This window comes from Mandrillus leucophaeus, unplaced genomic scaffold (genome assembly GCF_000951045.1).
Source record: "Mandrillus leucophaeus isolate KB7577 unplaced genomic scaffold, Mleu.le_1.0 Scaffold174, whole genome shotgun sequence".
NCBI classification, from domain to species: domain Eukaryota; kingdom Metazoa; phylum Chordata; class Mammalia; order Primates; family Cercopithecidae; genus Mandrillus; species Mandrillus leucophaeus.
In genome coordinates this window covers 2,913,190-2,936,004 of record NW_012101743.1, presented here as the reverse complement: position 1 = coordinate 2,936,004, position 22,815 = coordinate 2,913,190, and the positions used below count along the sequence as shown (strand labels likewise).

Sequence of the window (22,815 nt, the reverse complement as noted above, 5' to 3'; positions counted from 1 at the left end):
AAATATATTCTGCCCCTAGATTTCCTTTTAAGATAAAGAGCTTTCCTATTCCACATAAATCCTTCCCCAAAATTCTGTTTGTAAGCAGCTTCCCTGGCACATATTTTAGACATTGGGAACTTATTTCCTTCTAAGCCTAAAACGAGCTTTCTGCCCACAACTTTCACAAGTTTGGTTTTAGGACTACAGAGAACCATTCTGGTAAAAGTGCCTACACCTGAAATTATTTGGCTCCAAATTGGTTCCTCTGATCGTCACCACATCTCACTGCCTTCTTTGCTTCTTTGTGCCTCTAGCTTCATTTGCATTCTTTTTTGTCCCTCCCTGAAGCTGGCAACATGCTCTCCCTCCTATTATCAGTTCTGAATATTAGACTGATGTTCTGAACTTTTTTTCCAAGGATCACCAACAAAGATATTTAAGCTGGTATTAACACTTGTGGCAGTTTCTAAGAAACATCCTCCTGACAGAACATTCTTATTTGTGGGACCACTGGGGCTGCAGCATTGACTGGAGCAAACTGGGATGGGTTTGGGTTTTTCTTTTTTGCTGGTGCTGCTGCTGCCAAAGCAACATAATAACAGAACTAAGAAAAAAGGAAGTGAAAGCCAAGATTTCAACTTTCTCTGTCATTAGCCTTTATGAATCACACTGTAGCATCTGTGTTTTCCCGTTACCATTGCTGATCTGTATCTTTTGCCTAAGGGAGAACGCTTCCCGGAAGGTGAAGGGGAACATTAAGCTTGATCGTGAGTTTGCTCAGAAGTATATGCTGCAGTCCTGACTCACCGTGGCCCAGAGCCAGGAGCTGGGTCACAGGAAGCACTAACTGGCCTTTCTCCCTTGAAGACTCATGATGCCTTTGCATGGGTGGGGAAGGAGCCACTTTTGTGGTCTGAGGAAAGCAAGACGTTTCAGCTCATTAGGGAACAGACTGGTGTCTTAGAACCTCAGAATGCAAGAGGAAGAGGTGGTTTTAGACCCCTCCTCATGTCAGAGATGGGACAAAAGTTGAGAAAGGGAAAGGGATCTTCCCAAGGTTATACTGCTAGAAAGGTAAGAAGGACCAGACTTTTGGTCAGAATATGCATATTTAGATATTTCTTTTGTGACAGAGTTGAGGATGAGCATAAGTAAAGAATCAAGGAAGTTCTGTGAGTGTTGATGTAGGAGAGCCAGCTCAGAGCATAGAAAAAGATGGTGATGAGGAAGTATGTGGTTAGGATATCTCCAGCCTTATCCTAGAAAGAAAGTACTCCCTGATTTATACCAGGCAAGCAAAGCTTAGTGAAAACCATCTCCACTCTCCTAGAGAGCTTCTGATCTGCAGTTTGATCTTGCAAATAGGCCTATCCCCCAGGAAAAACACTGATCAGTAGAACCTAACAAACTACTTTCTAGTATAACTCAACCAACAGTATTTAATGATGGGGTCAGTTTTCTCAGGAGCTGTTCAGCCCTGGTGAGGACAATAGCAAGGGTCTAGACTTGCAGGGCAAAGCATAGATAGACCAAGGCATGAAAAGTTTTTGTGGTCTTGCAGTTGTAATCTTATAAGGGTAGCTGGCCCTATCCCCTAGTTCCCAAAGCAATGAAGGAGAGGGTTATGAAGTTACCTAAAAGCAGCAGCTTTTGGTCTCAGCTCCCAGGATACCCTTCTCTTTAGTCCTGGCCTTTGCACGTATCTTGTCACCCTAACATTACCATGGTGTGAATCTGGACTCCCATGGAAGGTTCTTCTGTTGGTGATATCTATGTTCCCATTCTCTTATCTTACTTAGTTCTCAAAACCTTCCTTGAATCCAAGTTCCTACTGCTTTACTTTAGTTACCCCCAATTCTAACTTGGGATCTTTTTGGTCTTACTCATGACACTATGCAGCCAAACAACACCAAATTAAATCCATCTTCCTCTCTGTATTCAATGTGCTGAATGGCAACCACATACCCATCTAATCACAAACACTAGGCACTCTCTTCTAGTGGGGCAACCCGTTTAAAGTAGACATTTTTCTATACCTGAGGATCAGCGTCTTTCTCCGGCATGGGACCAAAGTGATTGAGTATCCGATTCTTTAGGGATGATTTGAGTGAATGAAACCACAATGACGCTTGCTGATAGACACAGTTATGTAATCCCATGAGCTCAGCACAATCCTCTCCCTGAACCTGAAAATATCAAAGTGGAAGTGAAACATTCTATACCCTCTCCATCATTCCCGGAGTCACTTTTGACACCTGACTCGCTTTGAGCATCCATTCTGCCTTCTTATGGGAAGGCTCACCCATCCAGCTTTCTCCTGTGCTTGATGTGAAATTCCCCTTAGTGAAGTGCTGGACAGTGTGTAGATACTGCTTAGCATGGAGGAAGGAGAAGGGCTCAGCTGGTAGATTAGCTGAAACAGCAAAACATGCAGAAAACCAGAGATTCAAACCAGCCTGAGTGGAGGCATGTGGTTAAATCAGGTTATGCTGGTCCATGCCTTTGCCCTTTTCATTTTTACATCTGTTTTCCCATTGCTAGCTGGAAAACACACAGGAGTATGTCAGTCTTAGCATGTAACTATCTTGGTCAAACACATTTACTTAGTCATCAGATATTTATTAATCTACCATGTAACAAATGTAAATATAAATGAACACAGGATTATTTACCTCTTCTTGCACCCATTAGCTCAGAAAACCAAGGATTAACTAGATGTGTCATCTTTCTGCTTTATGGGATGATGGATTATTGCGAAGGGCTCTTAGCCAGGTTACGTACTTTAAAATACAAATGCATGTGTGGATCTATAATTGTCTCAAAAGAAAAAAGTTTAAAATATACATAAATCGATGGATAAAATATATACGTATATATAGACCCACCCCAGATCTATTCCTTGGTATCTTTGACAAAGACTTAACTCCCAAGCTGAATGAGCCCCAGGGTTGATCTAGGATAGCATTTCTTACGCATGAATGCAACCCAGTAGCTAAGCAGAACCAGGACAATAGGTGCCCTCACTGCCGTACTGCAACTGGATAGCAATCCAGCAGCATTCAATGCTGCTGCAGCAATTTGGTGTGAAATCCCAAGGCCCTCAAGGGCTCTGAGAAATCCTTTCGCAATTATCTTTGTGTACCAAGTTACAAGGATAGCCTGGCTTTGGGATTCTTGGCACTGGCCACCCTCACCTTTTGGTCTTCAATGTATTCAATGTCGGCTGTGTTGTAGCCATCCCGCTGGCTCTGATGGAGCACCCTGAAGCGCCTCTTTCCTATGCTGTCAACCACTGAGCGGCCATCGGCAAAGAATTGAACATTTCTGATCTCTAGGATGCAGCCATATTCTGCAAACCTGTTTATTGAGAATGGAGTCGAGAGAATAGATCCTTGATGAGTTCTGTTTCCCTGGCCTGGCACCCAGCCATTTCTGTAACCCCATGCTGTGGCTCAAGGGACTTCTGCCTATTTTCCTGTCCCTGGGTTATAGTTTCAAGTATACAACAGGCAGTGCCTGTGTGAAGAAAAACAAATCATAATGTGTTTGTGTAACTGCTACCATTTATTGAGCACATACTATGTGCCGTGCCAGTGCTATGGTTTGAATGTTTGTCTCTACAACCCATTTTGAAATTTAATTGCTATTGTAGTATTATTAAGAGGTGGGACATTTAAGAGGTGATTAGGCCTCCACCCTCATGAGTGCATTAATGCTGATATGGTGAAAGTAGAGTAGGGTTGTTATTAATACAAAAGGGCAAGTTTGACCCCCTTCTTTCTCTCTCTCTGTTGCCCTTCTGCTATGCCCTTCCACTATGTTATGACAAAGGAAGAAGGCCCTTGCCAGATGCCAGCACATTGATCTTGGACTTCCCAGCCTCCAGAACCATGAGAAATAAATTTCGATTGTTCATAAATTATTAGTCTGTGGCATTCTATTACAGTAGCACAAAATGGACTAAGGAAGCCAGGAACTGTGCTCAGCATTTTATGTACATTATTAACTCACCAATCTTCCCGGCAAACCCAACGAGGTAGGTACTATTATTGTACCCACTTTACAGATAAGGAAACTGGGATACAGAGAGGTTAAATAGCTTGCTCAAACTCAAACTTGCTCCAAGGTTGCAACTAGATAATGAACACAGGCAGTTTGACTCCAAGGCCCACATTCTTACAAGTTTTATAACATACACCACTTGTTTAACCAAATATTAATTCTAGAGTCTTTAAATAGACAGTCTCTCACATGGTAAACTAACCACCAAAGGGACCATGATCCTTACAATGCTTATATTCTTCAGTTGGCTAACCTCATGAGCTAGGCCTCCTCATCTCCTGGGAGTACCCCAAAGTAAAAGAGAAATCCCTCATTACACAAGCTCTTTTTGCTCGCATGGCTCCTTACTTACCCTTTGACAGGATCTCCAAGGCACATGCCAAACTGTCTCGTGCCTGTCTCAATGCATCTACGAATCATCAGGCGGTAACAAGGCTCAAAGATGTGCAGGGGACAAGGAACGGTGGGATAGGCCATAGTACACACGAAAATAGGCACATTCTTATTAAGGCTGTCAGAGAGAGCAAATGACAGGGATCTCAAAGCAATCGGACAGAACACAAAAATGTTGGTCAAATGTTAGCATGTGATACCCCTGGGGGAAGGCAAAGAGACACCAGTTCGTTTTTTGACGGTGTCACTTGCCAAAGATACATCAAGTTTTGATGGCTAATAGAAAAATATTGAAATGCAATTGATAGTGTGGGCTGAGTTCCATTATCCGATGCAGAGGTTAGCCTAAGGTCTAAGAAATTAAAATTGGCATTCTACACATTTTAATTTGGCTGAAAAAGTTCTCTAGCACCTTAATATTGTGGGTGACAGCTATAACTCATGTCTTTCTTTCTTTCACGCTCTCTACTCAAAACAACCTCTTCAGGTGTTTTTCAGGCTGCATGGGGAAGGCTGCTGATGATAGAAGTGGACTCAGCTCTCCAGAAGGGTGGTGGGAAATTCTATGTAAGGTCCCTAGGGCACCTCAAATTTGCAAGGACCCCAAAGAATCTGCAAAGTAGGCACAGCTGAAAGGAGGAAGGACCAAGAGATAGGCAAGAGTAATCCAGCCCAGTGATGCTCAAATGCTTCTTTGCATCAGAATCACCAGGGGCTCTTAAATCAAGATGACTTGGACACCACATTACCAGAGATACTGATGCATTAGCTCTGGAATTGGAACCCAAGGGTCTGCCTTTCTCTTTCTTCTTCTTCTTTTTTTTTTTTTAGCGTAATCTTACTCTGTCACCCAGGCTGGAGTGCAATGGTGCAATCTTGGCTCACAGCAACCTCTGCCTCCTGGGTTCCAGCAATTCTCTTGCCTCAGCCTCCCAAGTAGCTGGGATTACAGGTGCATGGCACCACGCCTGGCTAATTTTTGTAATTTTATTAGAGACGGGGTTTCACCATGTTGGCCAGGCTGGTATTGAACTCCTGACCTCAAGCAATCCACCCGCCTCTGCCTCCCAAAGTACTACGATTACAGGCATGAGCCACCATGCCCGGCCCTGCCTTTCAATAAGTACTCCCAGAGAGTCACACACACAACCTGTTGGGGAACCAAAACAGAGCCAGCTCCTCTGGGATCCTTGTCTTCTTATTTGTCTAGTAAATTCAACACAGGAACATCTGAACCTAAACCTATCAAGAAATACAAGACCAACTGCCCAAATCTCAAAAGGATCAAGTTTAGGATTCATTTACATAGAAAGTCCTAATACATCTCAGTATTTGTTAATAAGACCTTAAATGAGATTTGAGATAAGGGCTCAAGAGGCTCAATGCTAATTTACAGATCAGAAATAAAGATAAAGATCCCCTGAGTAGTTTCAATGTAAATTAGTGAGAAAAAAAATGATTTCTAGTTTCTGAGAAAAACATTATTCAAAGTGAGGAGTGCATTCAAACAAGTCACTGGCAGAGTTTACGAATGTTCTCTACACAGTGGGCATGAAACCAGAACCATTTTTGCTGTCAGGAACCTTGCCTCTGGAATGCTGTTAGGATTCTACTGCGGATCGGGGGAGGGGAGGGCAGAAGCAAGACAGGCAGAAATTAGTGATTGCCTCCTGCTTTTTCTGCGAAGGGAGCTGTTCTCACAGCTAGGCGGAGGGCTGAGAGCCTCACTGACACCTCTGACCCTCCCCTTCACCCTTCACATTACCTGTGCACGGCAGAGAAAGCACTTAACAAGTATTAGTATTATTACCATTAATTAAGTGCTTACTATGCACAAGGTCATTTGATTTTCATAAGAAGTTCATGAGGTGGCCAGGCATGGTGGCTCACGCCTGTAATCCTAGCACTTTGGGAGATCCAAGTGGGAGGATCATTTGAGGTCAGGAGTTCAAGACCAGCCTGTCCAACATGGTGAAGCCCTGTCTCCATTAAAAAATACAAAAATTAGCTGGGCATGGTGGTGCATGCCTGTAATCTCAGCTACTTGGGTGGCTGAGGCAGGAGAATGGCTTGAACCCAGAAGGCGGAGGTTGCAGTGAGCCAAGATCACACCACTGCACTCCAGCCTGGGTGACACAGTGAGGCTCAATCTCAAAAAATAAGTCCATGAAGTAAGAACTCAAATTATTAAATTATTCTCAAGCTACAGATAAGGAAACTAAGGCCCAGAAAGGTTAAGTGACCTGCCTAGGGTTGTGAAGTAGACTCACGTTGAGGTAGAACTGGGTCTTAAGCCTGGTTCTGGTTGACACCAAAGTTCTTAACTTCATAGCAACTCCTTATGTATCTGAAAACAATCTTTTGGCCATTTCGTTAAGTTCCCCTGATTAAGCTACTCCAATTTACTCTCGCCAACAAATACCCTGTTACTGGGGGCAGGGTGTACCCTCATCACTGGTTTCGCTTATGCTTCTTCAGTGGTATGCTGGTATGTTTAACAACTGGCTCTCTGGGTGCAGGGGAAGCCCTGGTTTGTAGCACTTGCCAATTTCCATGGTGTAAATACTCTTACCATAGCCAATTTCAAGCAGCTGGCAGGACATCACTAAGTCGGAAGCTGGGAACTAACGTGCACATTCAGCTCTCATGAGCTGGTATGAGGGAAACAAAACAGAAATATGCATATACATACTTAGAAAGTTCTTCCATTTCCTCTTCGTAAAGCTTCCTTCGTTCCTTCAGTTCTTCTGGAAGGAATTTAGCTATGAGCTCCTCCATTATTACATTTTTGCCGTATTTTCTTGATGCCAAGCACTATATGGGGGGAGGCAATTAGATAATATGCAATTAGGTAATACGCAGTCATCAGCAAAACACTTCTGATATAATCACTGGACAAGTCACATGACCCACATATTGGAGTAGTCTGGACCCACAAATCAGCAGATGATACCATCATAATATATGTATTTTCTGGATGTTAGTTTCATTTTAAAAACCACACATGCAATTGATTATCTTTATAATTAGAAAAAAAAATATTTTAACAAGGGGGTAAAACCTGCATGGAAGTTTTAAAACTCTCACAATTTTCCTGAAATACTGAAATCAAGATCATGTTCTTGTCCAAAAAGTGGGGTGGGGGGAATCCTTCCCTTTCCATTTTCTGTTGATCGTGTTTACAAGCACACAGAAATGGTCTCCATCTGGGATATGCTCAAAGTTAGTGGCCAAAAGGTTCAGGGAACTAAAAAGCATTTTTCAATCACTGATCCTTTCCTGCCCTGTCCCACTCCCAGCCTAACCCAATGCTTGGGCTTCTGGATATTGCCAAATCTACCTATTTTTTCTCTTTTAATTTTAGTTTTAAAAAACACAAACAGCTAAATATTGATTTGTCTATTTGCCTTTCTAATATACCATCTAGGTATCACTGAGATTAAAAGTCATGATTTCAAGAACTGGACTCAGGCTCAATTGTCACTGTTATCCTTCTCCCAAACACCTCTGACCGATGCACACCCAGGGATGTTTAAGTAGTGGGTATTTAACAGTGTGAATCAAACAACTGATGTTAAAACATCTGCGGAGAATTGCTTGCTATGGAAACTCCCCCTACAGTCCCAGCAAGGAGAGCGCCTGAGTATAAAACTGTTGGCTTCAAACAATTTTGTTCCTTTCTCAGTATGGGCTGTGTCTCTATTCTGCAGTGAACATGATTGGAATATTTAATCCTATGTAAAATAGTGCAAGTGTGACCCTATGTGAATACACAGAGATAGATGAGAATATCTTCTAGACCCCAAGTCCTGAACCGTATAGCATCTGTCTCCAGGATGCCTTATCTGCCACTGTCACTGCCATTGCCTGGCTATGGGAAAATCAACTGCACTTCCCAGTCCCAGTTTTGGGGGATAAGCAGTGATTGAGGAGGTAGTCGGTCCAAAAAGTAGGTGACTCCTCTGCTGATGCTAAAACAAAAAGCCAGAAAAGGCACATACTAAAATGTTAACTAACAGTGAGTTTCTCTAGGTACTGAGCATATGGGTAGATTTTTCTTCTTTCCACTTAATCTGAATTTTCCAGTGTTACAACAACACAGATGTATTATTTAAGTATAAGGATTATGGACTTCTCACCTACAATCAGGCCTGCAAATCCTACAACTTTTATCTAGGGAAAGGTATGACATTGGCCCTCCTCCCAATCCCAACACATACCCTGAGGGCTACCAGTGATGATTATTTCACTCTATTCCCTTAATTTAAATACTGGGGTGATGGTAAAGCTCAACATGTGACTTCTCTTGACCTGTAGTCACCTAGAGATAGCCTTGCATCTCCAACCTCTCCCCAGGAATGACAGGGGTCAAGGAATATTAACACCAATCATAAAATGTGGCACATAAGTCCCTGAGGGAGGGAAAACAAGATGGATTCTCAGGTCTTCTTTTTCTATAGGAAATTCCTTCCGGTTCACTTGAAAAACAAAGGTGGGAGTCTGTGTGATTAGTTTTAGAGAACCTGGAAGTCCTAGAGGGCTGCTGTCTGCTAAATTGGCTTACTGCAAAAGCTCTAGGGCTTCCAGGTACAGTGGCTCCTGAGGGGTTGGACAAGGATCACTCTGAAGTTCTGTGAGGTTCTCCTGGGGCCTTTGGAGCTGTTATCTTCAAGCCACAGAATAAACATTGATGATAAGGGAACATCAGGGCTTACCTAGTCCAATCCTAGAGGGGACAAAAGATTTACTCAAGATCACAGTATATCAGGTGCCATGATGAGATCAGAACCAGGATCCAAGTTTATCATCTATTTAACACTTTTGTTTCCAACACAAATTGATTTCCCTACTTACACCGCATAAAAAACTGCATGTTGCCTCATTTTCCTGAAGGGCTTTATGGAGATGGGAACAGTGGCTATAAGATAGGAGAAATAGGCTGGGCATGGTGGCTCACGCCTGTAATCCCAGTACTTTGGGAGACTGAGGTGGGTGGATCACCTGAAGTCAGGAGTTCGAGACCAGCCTGACCAATATGGTGAAACCCCATTTCTACTAAAAATACAAAACTTAGACCAGGCGCGGTGGCTCACGTCTGTAATCCCAGTACTTTGGGAGGCCGAGGCAGGCGGATCACGAGGTCAGGAGATCGAGACCAACCTGGCTAACACGGTGAAACCCCATCTCTACTAAAAATACAAAAAAATTAGCCAGGCATGGTGGCAGGCGCCTGTAGTCCCAGTTACTTGGGAGACTGAGGCAGGAGAATGGCGTGAACCCGGGAGGGGGAGTTTGCAGTGAGCGAAGACTGCGCCACTGCACTCCAGCCTGGGTGACAGAGCAAGACTCTGTTTCAAAAAAAAAAAAAAAATTAGCTGAGTGTGGTGGCATGTGCCTGTAATCCCAGCTCCTTGGGAGGCTGAGGCAGGAGAATTGCTGGAACCCAGGAGGTGGAGGTTGCAGTGACCCGAGATCGCGCCACTGCACTCCAGCCTGGGTGACAGAGTGGAGACTCCATCTAAAAAAAAAAAAAAAAAAAAGACAGGAGAAATAGATGGTTTGAGGGAGTAATGTGCCCTACCACAGTGCAGTGGCTTGGGGTCCAGTTGAACACTGTCTTAGTGCCCAATTCCAAATAAGCTAAACCTAACAAGAAAGAAATACTGATTTAAACCAAACAAAGAAATATTGATTTACCTGTGAAAGACCGTCTTTGCACAATGGACACTTGGCGTTGTGATCTAGGCATCTTTCTAGGCATTTTAAGCAAAAAGTATGCCCACAAGGTGTTGTGACTGGCTCATAGAATAATCTGAAATTTAGGAATCAAAATGGAAGAAAACTTCAATAAGACCAAAAATAAAAGAGCGACTCAAAGCTAAGGTTTTAAAGCATTATTTAGACTATTTTAGGGTGGGGGAGGAGTTCTTTTTTAAAAGTCGCTATTGTTGCACTTCAGATAAACATTTGCCTTTCGTTTTTGAGCTGGATTAAAATACATTTATTAAAGTTTAGGGCATAGCTAGATCATTTTGTAACATCAATTCTAGTCTATCTCTTCTGGGGAATTCAGATTTTTTGCCCTGTCTGGTCCAAGAAAAATAGAGATTAATGCACAGAGTGTCTGGATAAAATTCTATTCTGAAAATATTAGCCAACCTGTTCACCTGAGTATATGTAAACACACACACACACACACAGACACGCAGACACACACACTCTCTCTCCCTTACACATTTACCCACTTAAGCACTTTACATCATATTACCATGGAAAAAAACTTTGTTTGCTAACCTTGATTCCTCTTTTCGTCTAAGCAATGTTAATGCCTGAAGGATATCAAAACTGTACCTCTAACAAACATAACTGCCTTTTATATAGATAGATAATTTTCACAGGGGGAGAATAGTATTGTTAGTGTGCTTACTGATATAGACCAGATATGGATCTATATTGATGCATATACACATATACATACATTTACATGTGTACATACATATGTATACATACATATACTTCAATTTGGTACTATTTTAATTGCTTGGGGAGAGTAGGATATTTTCAAAGCAATGTGGGAATCCTTTTATAAAGCTGTTCTGTACCTTCAGAAATTCATGGATTTGCTTTGCTTAAAAAAAGGCTCACCTGCAGCGAGATCAGTGAGTGAGGGTAGTTGAAGATGACCGTTGAGGAGTGGAGCTTGCATTCACCAAGAGGAGAAGCACAGGAAGAATGGAAAGACCCCCCTCCCTGCCTGACCAGCCTATTTTCACCTCACAAGAGTGTTCAGTGGAAAGTCAGAGGCTGCCAGCTGTACGGCTCCCTCGTGTGGCCAGGAGGTGCACCAGCAGCCTGGCCAGCACTGCCAGGTTGAGTAGAAGAATCAACATGCCAGCTGAAAAGTACTTGTGAAGAAATTGAACCCACTAACTAGAATGAACCTGAGGTCCAGAAAGGTGGAAGTTACTTGTCTAAGTGTGCACAGCCAACTGTTGACAGATGAGAGTCTATCCAACTTCCACTTCCAGTCATGTGCCTTTTCTATTACAAGGATAATTCTCAACCATTGCTGTGCATCAGAATCACCTGGACAGCTTTATCTTTAAACTGCTTTATTGGTGCAAAATTGATATATAATAAATGGAACAGACTTAAAGTGTACAATTTGATAAGTTCTGACATATGTACACACTTATGAAACCATCGCCACGATCAAGATAGGAAACATACCCATCACTCCCAAATGTTTCCTCTCGCCCCTTTGTAAGCCCTCCTTCCTGCCTCCCCAAATCACCTGGGGAGCTTATGGAAACTCTAGATGCCCACTACAGCATCTACAGAGATTCAGATCAGTAGACCCAGTGTACAGGACAGGCATCAAGACTTTTTTTAAAGCCTCCTGGTGATTTTAATGTACAGCCAAGGTTGAAGATCACCGTGTTACACAAATCCCATTAATCTCTGCATAGGCAAACTTTCTGTATTGGTCTTCAAATATCAGTTACGTGTGGAGCAAAAAAAAAAAAACAAAAACATACATCGTGAAGCTCCACTGGCCAAAGTTCCAGATTCAGCATGTCAAGGGGACTAGAAAAAATGGGATATTTTTAACAAGCCAATGGAGGTCTGGAGTAGGAGAGAGACTTTTCATATATTCATCTTTTTGGTACTTTTTGAATTTTTTGATTCTATTTAAAAAGTAGTTAATTTGTTTAACAAATTAATCAAAATTAATAAATTTTAGTTATCCAATTGGCCAAAAAGCAAAGTTATTTTTTTAAAAAAACTATTTGCTATGGAGGTCTTCGTGCACTAAGGCAAGAACAAAATATGAGAACTGGAAAGGAAAAAATCAAATCTGTCATTATTCACAAATGATATGGTGAACTTAGAAAAATCTAAAAGAATCTACAAATGATTATTAGAATAAGAATAGAATTAACAAAGTTACTAGATAAATACACACACACACACACAATTATACTTCTATATACCAGCAATAAACATTAGAAATGTTATCATCTTAAAGATAACATTTACAACTGCTTTTAAAAATCAAGTGTCCAGGAAGAAATCTAACAACAGTTATAGGAGACCTCTTTTGGAAAAAGCTACAAACACCTTATTGAAAGAAAGTAAACAGCTAAGTCCCAATAAAAAACCTCAATGGGTTATTTCATTTGTTTATTTTTGTAGAACTTGACAAGTTGATTTCTAAACTTTATAAGGAAAAGCAAAGGGCCAAGATACATCTGAAGAGCAATGATGTGGGAGGACTCACTCTACCAGATAACAGAACATATAAAGCTGTGGTGATTAAAACAGTATATGACTAGCACAAGGACAAATAGACTCAGGGAATAGAATAGGAAGCCCAGAAACAGATCCAGATGTGGATTCTTGATTTATGACAAATGTGTCACTTCAAAGCAGATGGGGGAAAGATTTTCAGTACATAAATAGCCTTCTCAATAAATGGTATTAGGAGAGTTGGCTATCTATAGGGGGAAATGAAATTGGATCATCTCTCATATCATTCGCAAAAACCAATTCCATGTGGGCTGTAAAAATAAATGTGAAAAGCAAAACAATAAAACATTCAGAAGATGAAATAGCCAGGCACAGTGGCTGGCACCTCTAATCCCAGCTACTTGTTGGGGGGTGCTGAGGTAAGAGGATCGCCTGAGACAAGAAGTTTGACACCCCATGTCTTAAATAAATTAATTAGTCAAATAAAAGAAAATAAAGATAGAAGAGGAGAATATCTTTATGACCTGAAGGTAAAAAAATGAATTATGACACAAACCCTGCCTATAAATGAAAAGATGGATAATTTTGACTGTATTAAAATGAAGCGCTTTTGGCTGAGTGCAGTGGCTCACACGTGTAATCCCAGCACTGTGAGGCCGAGGTGGGCGGATCATCTGGGGTCAGGAGTTCAAGACCAGCCTGGCCAACATGGCAAAACCCCGTAAAAATTAACAGACTGTGGTGGCGCGTGCTTGTGATCCTAGCTACGGGGGAGGCTGAGACAGGAGAATCGCTTGAACCCAGGAGGTGGAGGTTGCAGTGGGCCGAGATTGCACCACTGCACTCCAGCCTGGACGACAGAGTGAGACTCCATCTCAAAATAAAAAAGAAGAGGAAACGCTTTTAAGTTCATCAAAAATGTCATTAAGAGGGCAAAAAGGCAAGCCAGAGTAGGAGAAAGTATCTGCAACACATAACGACTAGCAAAGAACTCGTATCTAGAGCATACATAGAGCCCCTAGAAGTCAATAAGAAAAAGAGAAGGAAGCCAACAGAAAATGAACAAACACTTATATGCACCAGCAGATGTAAACAATGTTTATAGCAATGTTGCCCATGATATCCCCTAACTAGATGCAACCCAAACATCCATCCATAAGAGAACTGGTGGATTCATACAATGGACTATTATACAATAATGAAAATGAACAAACTTCACCTACATGCAATAACATGGATAAATCCTAATACTGAGTAACACAAGCCAGATTGAAAGAATAAATTCTGGATAATTCAGTTTATGCAAAGCTTTTACGTAGGCAAAACTAGATTGCATCACCTAGATATGCATATACGGGTAGTAAAGCTATAAAGAGAAACAGGATAAAAGTCAAGATAGTGGTTGGGGTAGGGAGGATACCTACCTCCCTAGGGGTATCCTCTATGATTGGGAAGAGGCATATGGGCAGCTTCTTGGGTCCTGGCAATGTTTTACTTCTTGAACTGAGAGGGGTTACATAAGTATCTTCTCTACAATATTTTGTTAAGAGAACATATTTATATTTTATGCACTTTTCCACTGTGTGTATTTCACAATTTAAAATGTTTTTCAAAAGTGTGATTTGGAACCACTGCTGTGATCTAATTATCAGAGCAGCCAAACCAAAATATCTCATTTCCTTGGTAACTTAGTCCTGTGAATCTGAATGCTTTATATTATTCGATGGTACTAATGATGAAGATGATTGATGAATCTGTATCTACAACTAATATGCAAAACTGTTTTTCCTGAGAATTTCGCAATTGGGCCTATTATTCATTTAAGAATGTAACCTAATGCAATCTATCTAAAATAACAAAGATATAGCTGGCTAATTAATTGCAATAAATACTGACATTTAGTGAGCAGATGAATAAAACACACACAAAAGGACACAACAATCTCTTAGCAAAAGCTGTGATTAAAATGCCCCTGACTGAGTAGTAGCAAACACAAATGCGGCCACAGATGCTGCATAATTATTGCTTTGAAATAGTTCAAGGTTCAGATGCTTAGAATACATTACACTTTTCAATACTCAATTCATTTCTATATTTAGGGCTACTCTGCTTCTCTGCACGGCCTGAGTAAAGTGACTGGAACAGATGGAATCTATTTCTCTGGCTATATTTCTTGGTGTGTCAATACTGAACTTTGTGTATTAAGAGGTGGTAATTATGATTAGCTTCATTATACTATTGAGAAAATTTAAACCCAGACAGGTTAAAATAACTTGCTTAAGATCACACAGCTAGCTGGTAAGTAGCAGGGCTTTGGGATGTGAGGTCAGATCTGACTCCCAAGCCCATCCTTCTTCTTCACTCTATGATGTGACAGCAACTATGTGCATGTATTTCTGCATCCAAATAGACATCATCCATCTACATGTAGATGCACACACTCATATGCACACTTTTCTCCCTCCCTCTCTCCTCTCCCCCTCCTTCTGAGAAAGAGAGAGACAGACGGAGAGAGAGAGAACTTGACTAGAATTCTTTTTATTTACCACTTTAGGTAACGATTTCAGAAAACACGTCCAAGAGGTATTTATAAATCAGAGCAGGGCCAGATTTTCACACAAAAAACATTTTACATTGTTACATGATGGAGTAAACAATAGCAATAATAAATGCTTTCAGTTTGATGTCAGCCCGGATAAAATGTTTGGCTTGTCTGGAAATAGCTATCTTTTCCCACCAGTTACATCCTTGTATTGTGTTCTTTTGCTATCAAATGAGAGCAAAGAGGAAAGGAGAAGGAAAGGAGGGAGGGGAGAAGGAGAGGGAGAAATAGGGAAAGAGGGAGGAAGAGAGAGTGACAGTGTGTGTGTGTACGAGACAGAGAGAGAGAGAGAGAGAGAGAGAGAGAGATTGAATGAGAGTGAACTGACAGGATCCTTAACACCCAGCTACTTGAGTAGCTAAAACTAGGTTAAATATAAAGCTTCTTGTTAGAATTGACAAAGAGGTTACTGGGCCATTAGATAACTGGTTCAAATATCAAACATTCTTACTGCATATCTCAAAATGTCCTTGTCACCCCAAAAGTTCTGCTCCACAGCAGCCCCAGAGGTGGCCCCCAACAGCTAAGGTATCCACACGAGGCAAATATCAAAGGAGCACTTGCAACCACTAAGGATTGAGGGGCAGAGTTCTGAAGGGTTGAAGTTAGTGGGTAACTTCCCTCAACAGAGCTCTCCCAGTTCAGCAAGGGAGACTTGGAGATTGGAATGGTCCTCACTTACACACCTCGGATTATTGTTCCACTCACTCTTTCCACCCTTTTCCCTGTAGAACTTACAACCTGCTCCTCCTAATTTTCTCTCTAGAATCTGTGTATACAAATTCACACTCTAACTTGTTTTTCTACAAATGCAGCTCCACGAAACTGGATTTCATACTAAAATCTTGCACAAATAGTAGAAATATCTAATTTCATGACCCCCCCAGATTGTTTCAGACTATCTTTACTCCCAGACACTCTCCCACAAGCACACATGAGGGTAACAAGAGAACCAATCATATTCCTAACACCAAGAAAGAGAAGAAAAATACTGCAGAGGTGGAATCAAAAGCTTTTTCAATGCTAACATAATTCAAGCTGAAGCATGTGTATGAAATAGCCTCTGTCCACATCCGATGTCTAACTTACAGACAAACCCTGTTGGAAAGGGAACTACATGTTTCTGACCGATGGCTGCAGTTTTCAGAACCTCAAAATCCAGAGTTCTTTCTAGATTTAGTAGGTTTCTTATCACCATCAAGCAGTGAGAGGCCAGCTATAACTTAGCAGCTTATGCAATGGCTACTCCAGGCACAGAGGGTTTTTGTTTTGTTTTGCTTTGTTTTGTTTTGAAGTCTCACTTAGAACGGAGGGGCAGGATAAGAGAAATGGTGGCTTTTAAATTTCGAGTGAGCCAACTAGAAGGGAGTCTTATCCTCTTGGTGTTTATTTCTTGGACCAAATTGGGAGACCTCCTTCAAAGCCCCCTGTTGAGTTCAAGGACAAACAAGATGAAAGGGAGAAAGCAGAGGAACAAAAGAACTTACACCTCAGGATTCTTAGTTTTCAGAGAAAACACAAACAGGATGAGTCTGTATGTTTGATTTCTTGTCCCCTGGATGTTGGGGGGAGTGTTAAGAAGGATACGCACAACAAAGACCTGGCCTCTGAGCAGGCTAAGGCAATCTACTCCACAGCTCACATCATGGGCTTGGAGTCACAACGGTATTACCTACAGGAGCCCATTGCTCTGCCTGGAAGTAGGATTTCTCTATCTTCTACCTTGGCTTTGCCAGAACCCACCTGCCATTCTATCGTGAGGGAGTGAGGGAAGTAGTGAAAGGAACCTGCTCATTTAGCCCCTCCCACCCTAGCCCACTCCACCCACACCAGCTCCTGACATCATGTGAGGCTTGCTTTGAGTGCTTCAATATTCCACCTGCTGAGCAGGTCTGCCAAAGCTTATGAGCAAATCTGGCATCCAAAATTTTTTGTTAAGAGAAAGAAGGTCCACATTTCAGGTAATGGCTATGTTACTCATTTTTAGTCATCTGACAACAGTCATTCAGAATACAAATGCAGGTGATCAATATGAGAAGCATATGTGCCCATTAAAGGGCACATATCTGAGCAGTTTCTGCTGGCTGGATCCCACCATGTAGCATATGAAAATACTTTTTTAGGGCCAGGCACAGTGGTTCACGCCTGTAATCCCAGCACTTTGGAAGGCCAGGGTGGGTGGATCACCTGAGTTAGGAGTTCAGGACCAGCCTGACCAACACGGTGAAACCTCATTTCTACTAAAAATACAAAAATTTGCCAGGCAGGAGGCTGAATTGCCTGAACCGGGAGGTGGAGGACGCAGTGAGATGAAATCACACCACTGCACTCCAGCCCGGGTGACAAAGTGAGACTCTGTCTCAAAACCAAAATTAATTTAATTTTTAAAAATTAAATAAAAAGACTTTTTGTTGTATTTTCTCTTGGGTCAATCATCTTAAAATAAAAAAAGAAATTATTTTTCTGTAAGTTATTGGGGTACCGGAGGTATTTGGTTACATGAGTAAGTTCTTTAGTGGTGATTTCTGAGATTTTGGTGTGCCATCACCCGAGCAGTATACACCGCACCATGTTTGTAGTCTTTTATCCCTCACCCTCCTCCCACTTTTCCTCCCAAGTCCCCAAAGTCCATTGTATCATTCTTATGCCTTTGCATCCTTATAGCTTAGCTCCCACATATCAGTGAGAACATACAATGTTTTGTTTTCCATTCCTGAGTTACATCACTTAGAATAATCTCCAATCTCATCCAGGTCACTGCAAATGCTGTTAATTTATTCCTCTTTATGGCTGCATAGTATTTCATTGTGTATATATACCAGAGTTTCTTTATCCACTCGTTGATTGATGAGCATTTGGTCTGGTTCCACGATTTTGCAATTGTGAATTGTGTTGCCATAAACATGCATGTGCAAGTATCTTTTTGAATAATGGTTTATTTTTCTCTGGGTAGATACCCAGTGGGATTGCTGTGTCAAATGGCAGTTCTACTTTTAGTTCTTTAAGCAATCTCCACACTGTTTTCCATAGTGGCTGTACTAGTTTACATTCCCACCAGCAGTATAGAAGTGTTCTCTGCTCACCACATCCACGCCAACATCTACTGTTTTTTGAGTTTTTTATTATGATCATTCTTGCAGGAGCAAGGTGGTATCTCAGTGCGGTTTTGATTTACATTTCCCTGATCATTAGTGATGTTGAGCATTTTTTTATGTTTGTTGGCCATTTGTGTGGCCTTTTGAGAACTGTCTATTCATATCATTAGCCCACTTTTTGATGGGATTGTTTTTTTCTTACTGATTTAAGTTTGTTGTAGATTCTGGATATTAGTCCTTTGTCAGATGTATAGATTCTGAAGATTTTCTCCCACTCTGTGGGTTGTCTTGTTTACTCTGCTGACTGTTCCTTTTGCTGTGCAAAAGCTCTTTAGTTTAATTAGGTCCCAGCTATTTATCTTTGTTTTCATTGCATTTGCTTTTTGGTTCTTGGTCATGAAATCCTTGCCTAAGCCAATGTCTAGAAGGGTTTTTCCAATGTTATCTTCTGGAGTTTTTATAGTTTCAGGTCTTAGGCTTAAGTCCTTAATCCATCTTGAGTTGATTTTGTATAAAGAGATGAGGATCCAGTTTCATTCTCCTACATGTGGCTAGCCAATTATCCCAGCACCATTTGTTGAAAAGGGTGTCTAGGAGCTTTCTAGAGGAGTCCCTAGGGTTTTCAAGGTAAACAATCATATCATCGGCAAACAGTGACAGTTTGACTTCCTCTTTACTGATTTGGATCCCTTTATTTCTTTCTCTTGTCTGATTGCTCTGGCTAGGACTTTTAGTACTCTGTTGAAAAAGAGTGGTGAGAGTGGGCATCCTTGTCTTGTTCCAGTTCTCAGAGGGAATGCTTTCAACTTTTCGCCGTTCAGTATTATGTTGGTTGTGGGTCTGTCACAGATGACTTTTATTACATTAAGGTATGTCCCTTGTATGCTGATTTTGCTGAGAGTTTTAATCACAAAGGGATGCTAGATTTTGTTGAAGGCTTTTTCTGCATCTATTGAGATGATCATGTGATTTTTGTTTTGATTTCTGTTTATGTGGTTTATCACATTTACTGACTTGCATGTTAAACCATCCCTGCATTCCTGGTATGAAACCCACTTGATCATAGTGGATTATCTTTTTTTTTTTTTTTTTTGAGATGAAGTCTCATACTGTCGCCCAGGCTGGAGTGCAGTGGTGTGATCTCAGTTCACTGCAAGTTCCACCTCCCAGGTTCATGCCATTCTCCTGCCTCAGCCCTTCTACTACCTGGGACTACAGATGCCCGCCACCATGCCCAGCTAACTTTTTTTGTATTTTTAGTAGAGACCAGGTTTCACCATGTTGGCCAGGATGGTCTTCATCTCCTGACCTTGTGATCCACCCACCTTGGCCCAAAGTGCTGGGATTACAGGCGTGAGCCACTGCACCCAGCCCAGATTATCTTTTTAATATGTTGTTGGATTTGGTTAGCTAGTATTTTGTTAAGGATTTTAGCATCTGAGTTCATCAAGGATATCAGTCTGTGGTTTTCTTTTTTTGGTTGTCCTTTTCTGGTTTCGGTATTAGGGTGATACTGGCTTCATAGAATGAATTAGGGAGGGTTCCTTCTCTATCTTGTGGAATAGTGTCAAAAAGATTGTTACCAATTCTTCTTTGAATGTCTGGTAGAATTCTGCTGTTAATCCGTCTGGTCCTGGACTTTTTTTTTTTGCTAGCAATTTTTAAGTTACCATTTCAACCTTGCTGCTTGTTACTGGTCTATTCAGGGTATCTCATCCTTCTTGATTTAAGCTAGGAGGGTTGTATTTTTCCAGGAATTTATCATTCTCTTCTAGGTTTTCTAGTTTATGTGCATAAAAGTTTTCATAGTAGCCTTCACTAATCTTTTGTATTTCAGTGGTGTCATTGTAGTATCTCCTGTTTCATTTCTTAGTGAGGTTATTTGAATTTTCTCTCTTCTTTCCTTGGTGAATCTTGCTAATGGTCTATCAATTTTACTTATCTTTTCAAAGAACAGGCTTTTTGTCTCATTTATCTTTGGTATTGTTGTTGTATCAATTTAATTTAGTTCTGCTCTGATCTTGGTTATTTCTTCTGCTGGGTTTGAGTTTGGTTTGTTCTTGTTTCTCTAGTTCTTTGAGGTGTGACTTTAGATTGTCTGTTTGTGCTCTTTCAGACTTTGATGTAGGTGCTTAGGGCTATGAACTATCCTCTTAGCACTGCCTTTTCTGTATTCCAGAGGTTTTGATAGGTTGTGTCATTATTGTCATTCAGTTTGAAGAATTTTTTAAATTTCCATTTTGATTTTGTTTTTGACCCAATGCTCATTCAGGAGCAAGTTGTTTAATTTTCATGTATTTGCACAGTTTTATTCCACTGTGGTCTCAGAGAGTACTTGATATCATTTTAATTTTCTTAAATTTATTAAGGCTCATTTTATGGTCTATCATATAGTCTATCTTGGAGAAAGTTTCATACACTGTTGAACAGAATGTGTATTCTGCAGTTGTTGGATAAAATGTTTTGTATGTATCTGTTAAGTCCATTTGTTCCAAGGCATAGTTTAAATCCATTGCTTCTTTGTTGACTTTCTGTCTTGATGACCTGTCTAGTGCTGTTAGCGGAGCGTTGAAGTCCCCCACTATTATGATGTTGCTGTCTATCTCATTTCTTAGGTCTATTATGAATTGTTTTATAAATTTGGGACTTCCAGTGTTAAGTGCATGTATGTTTAGGATTGTGATATTTTCCTGTTGGACAAAGCCTTTTACAATTATATACTGTCCCTTTTTGTCTCTTTTAACTGCTGTGGCTTTACAGTTTGTTTTGGGCCGGATGCAGTGACTCATGCCTGTAATCCCAGCACTTCGGGAGGCCAAGGCAGGTGGCTCATGATGTCAGGAGTTCAAGACCAGCCTGACCAACATGGTGAAACCTGGTCTCTACTAAAAATACAAAAATCAGCCAGGCGTGGTGGCGCATGCCTGTAATCTCAGCTACTCAGGAGGCTGAGGCAGGAGAATCACTTGAACCTGGGTGGCAAAGGTTGCAGTGAGCCGAGATCACACCATTGCACTCCAGCCTGGGTCTCAGAAGGAGACTCTGTCTCAAAAAAAAAAAAAAATTGTTTTGTTTGATATAAAACTAGCTACTCCTGCTCACTTTGGGTGTTCATTTGCATGAAACGCCTTTTTCCACCCCTTTACTTCAAGTTTATGTGAGTCTTTATGTGTTAGGTGAGTCTCCTGAAGGCAGCAGATGGTTGGTGAGTTCTTATCCATTCTGCGGTTCTGTATCTTTTAAGTGGGGCATTTAGGCCATTTACATTGTTAGTACTGAAATGTGGTGTACCGTTGCATTCATCATGCTCTTTGTTGCATGTGTACTTTGTTTTATGTTTTTGCTTTTTAACTTGTAGTTTTGTTTTATAGGTCCTATGTGATTTATGCTTTAAAGAGGTTCTCTTTTGATGTGTCTCCAGCATTTACTTCAAGATTTAGAGCTCCTTTTAGCAGTTCTTGTAGTGGTAGCTTGGTAATGGCAAATTCTCTCAGCATTTGTTTGTCTGAAAACGACTGTATCTTTCCTTCATAAGTGATGCTTAGTTTCACCGGATACAAAATTCTTGGTTGGTAATTGTTTTGTTTGAGGAGGCTGAAGATAGGTCCCCAGTCCCTTCTTGGTTTTAGGGTTTCTGCTGAGAAATATGCTGTTCATCTAATAGGTTTTCCTTTATAGGTTAGCTGGTTGCTGTCTCAGTTCTTAAGACTTTTTCTTTCATCTTAACTTTGGATTATCTGATGACAATGTGCTTAGGTGAGGATCTGCTTGCGATGAATTTCCCAGGTGTTCTTTGTGCTTCTTGTATTTGGCTATCTAGGTCTCTTACAAGGCCAGGGAAGTTTTCCTCAATGACTCCCCCACATACATTTTCCAGACTTTTAGAATTTTCTTCTTCCACAAGTACACCAATTATCATTTAACATAATCCCAGACTTCTTGGAGGCTTTGCTCATATTTTCTTATTTGTTCATATTTTCTTATTCTTTTTTCTTTTTTTCTTGTTTATTTATTTATTTTGAGACGAAGTCTCGCTCTGTCACCCAGGCTGGAGTGCAGTGGCCGGATCTCAGCTCACTGCAAGCTCCACCTCCCGGGTTTACACCATTCTCCTGCCTCAGCCTCACGAGTAGCTGGGACTACAGGTGCCTGCGACCTCACCCAGCTAGTTTTTTGTATTTTTTTTAGTAGAGACGGGGTTTCACCATGTTAGTCAGGATGCTCTCGATCTCCTGACCTCGTGATCTGCCCGTCTCGGCCTCCCAAAGTGCTGGGATTACAGGCTTGAGCCACCGCGCCCGGCCTTTAATTTATTTTTTATTATACTTTAAGTTCTAGGGCACATGCGCACAACGTGCAGGTTTGTTACTTTTTTGTCTTTGTTGGATTGGATTAATTTGAAGACCTTGTCTTCGAGTTCTGAATTTCTTT

The 22,815-nt window shown here is 41.1% G+C and overlaps 1 protein-coding gene across 4 annotated transcripts in view; it reads right to left on the bottom strand.

Annotated features, from left to right (window-relative positions):
• Nucleotides 1-22,815, bottom strand: part of LONRF3 (LON peptidase N-terminal domain and ring finger 3) — a 44,404-nt gene that overhangs the window by 1,675 nt on the left and 19,914 nt on the right. For 3 of the 4 annotated variants that reach the window (XM_011977139.1, XM_011977140.1, XM_011977141.1), the window contains 5 exons: nucleotides 10,135-10,249; nucleotides 7,130-7,251; nucleotides 4,397-4,555; nucleotides 3,177-3,339; nucleotides 2,019-2,168 (listed from right to left, as the gene is read on the bottom strand). In XM_011977139.1, the coding sequence (XP_011832529.1) occupies nucleotides 2,019-2,168; nucleotides 3,177-3,339; nucleotides 4,397-4,555; nucleotides 7,130-7,251; nucleotides 10,135-10,249 (709 nt within the window). Of the gene's footprint in view, nucleotides 1-2,018; nucleotides 2,169-3,176; nucleotides 3,499-4,396; nucleotides 4,556-7,129; nucleotides 7,252-10,134; nucleotides 10,250-22,815 lie in introns of all 4 variants that reach the window. The other variant, XR_001005723.1, reaches the window with a different exon arrangement.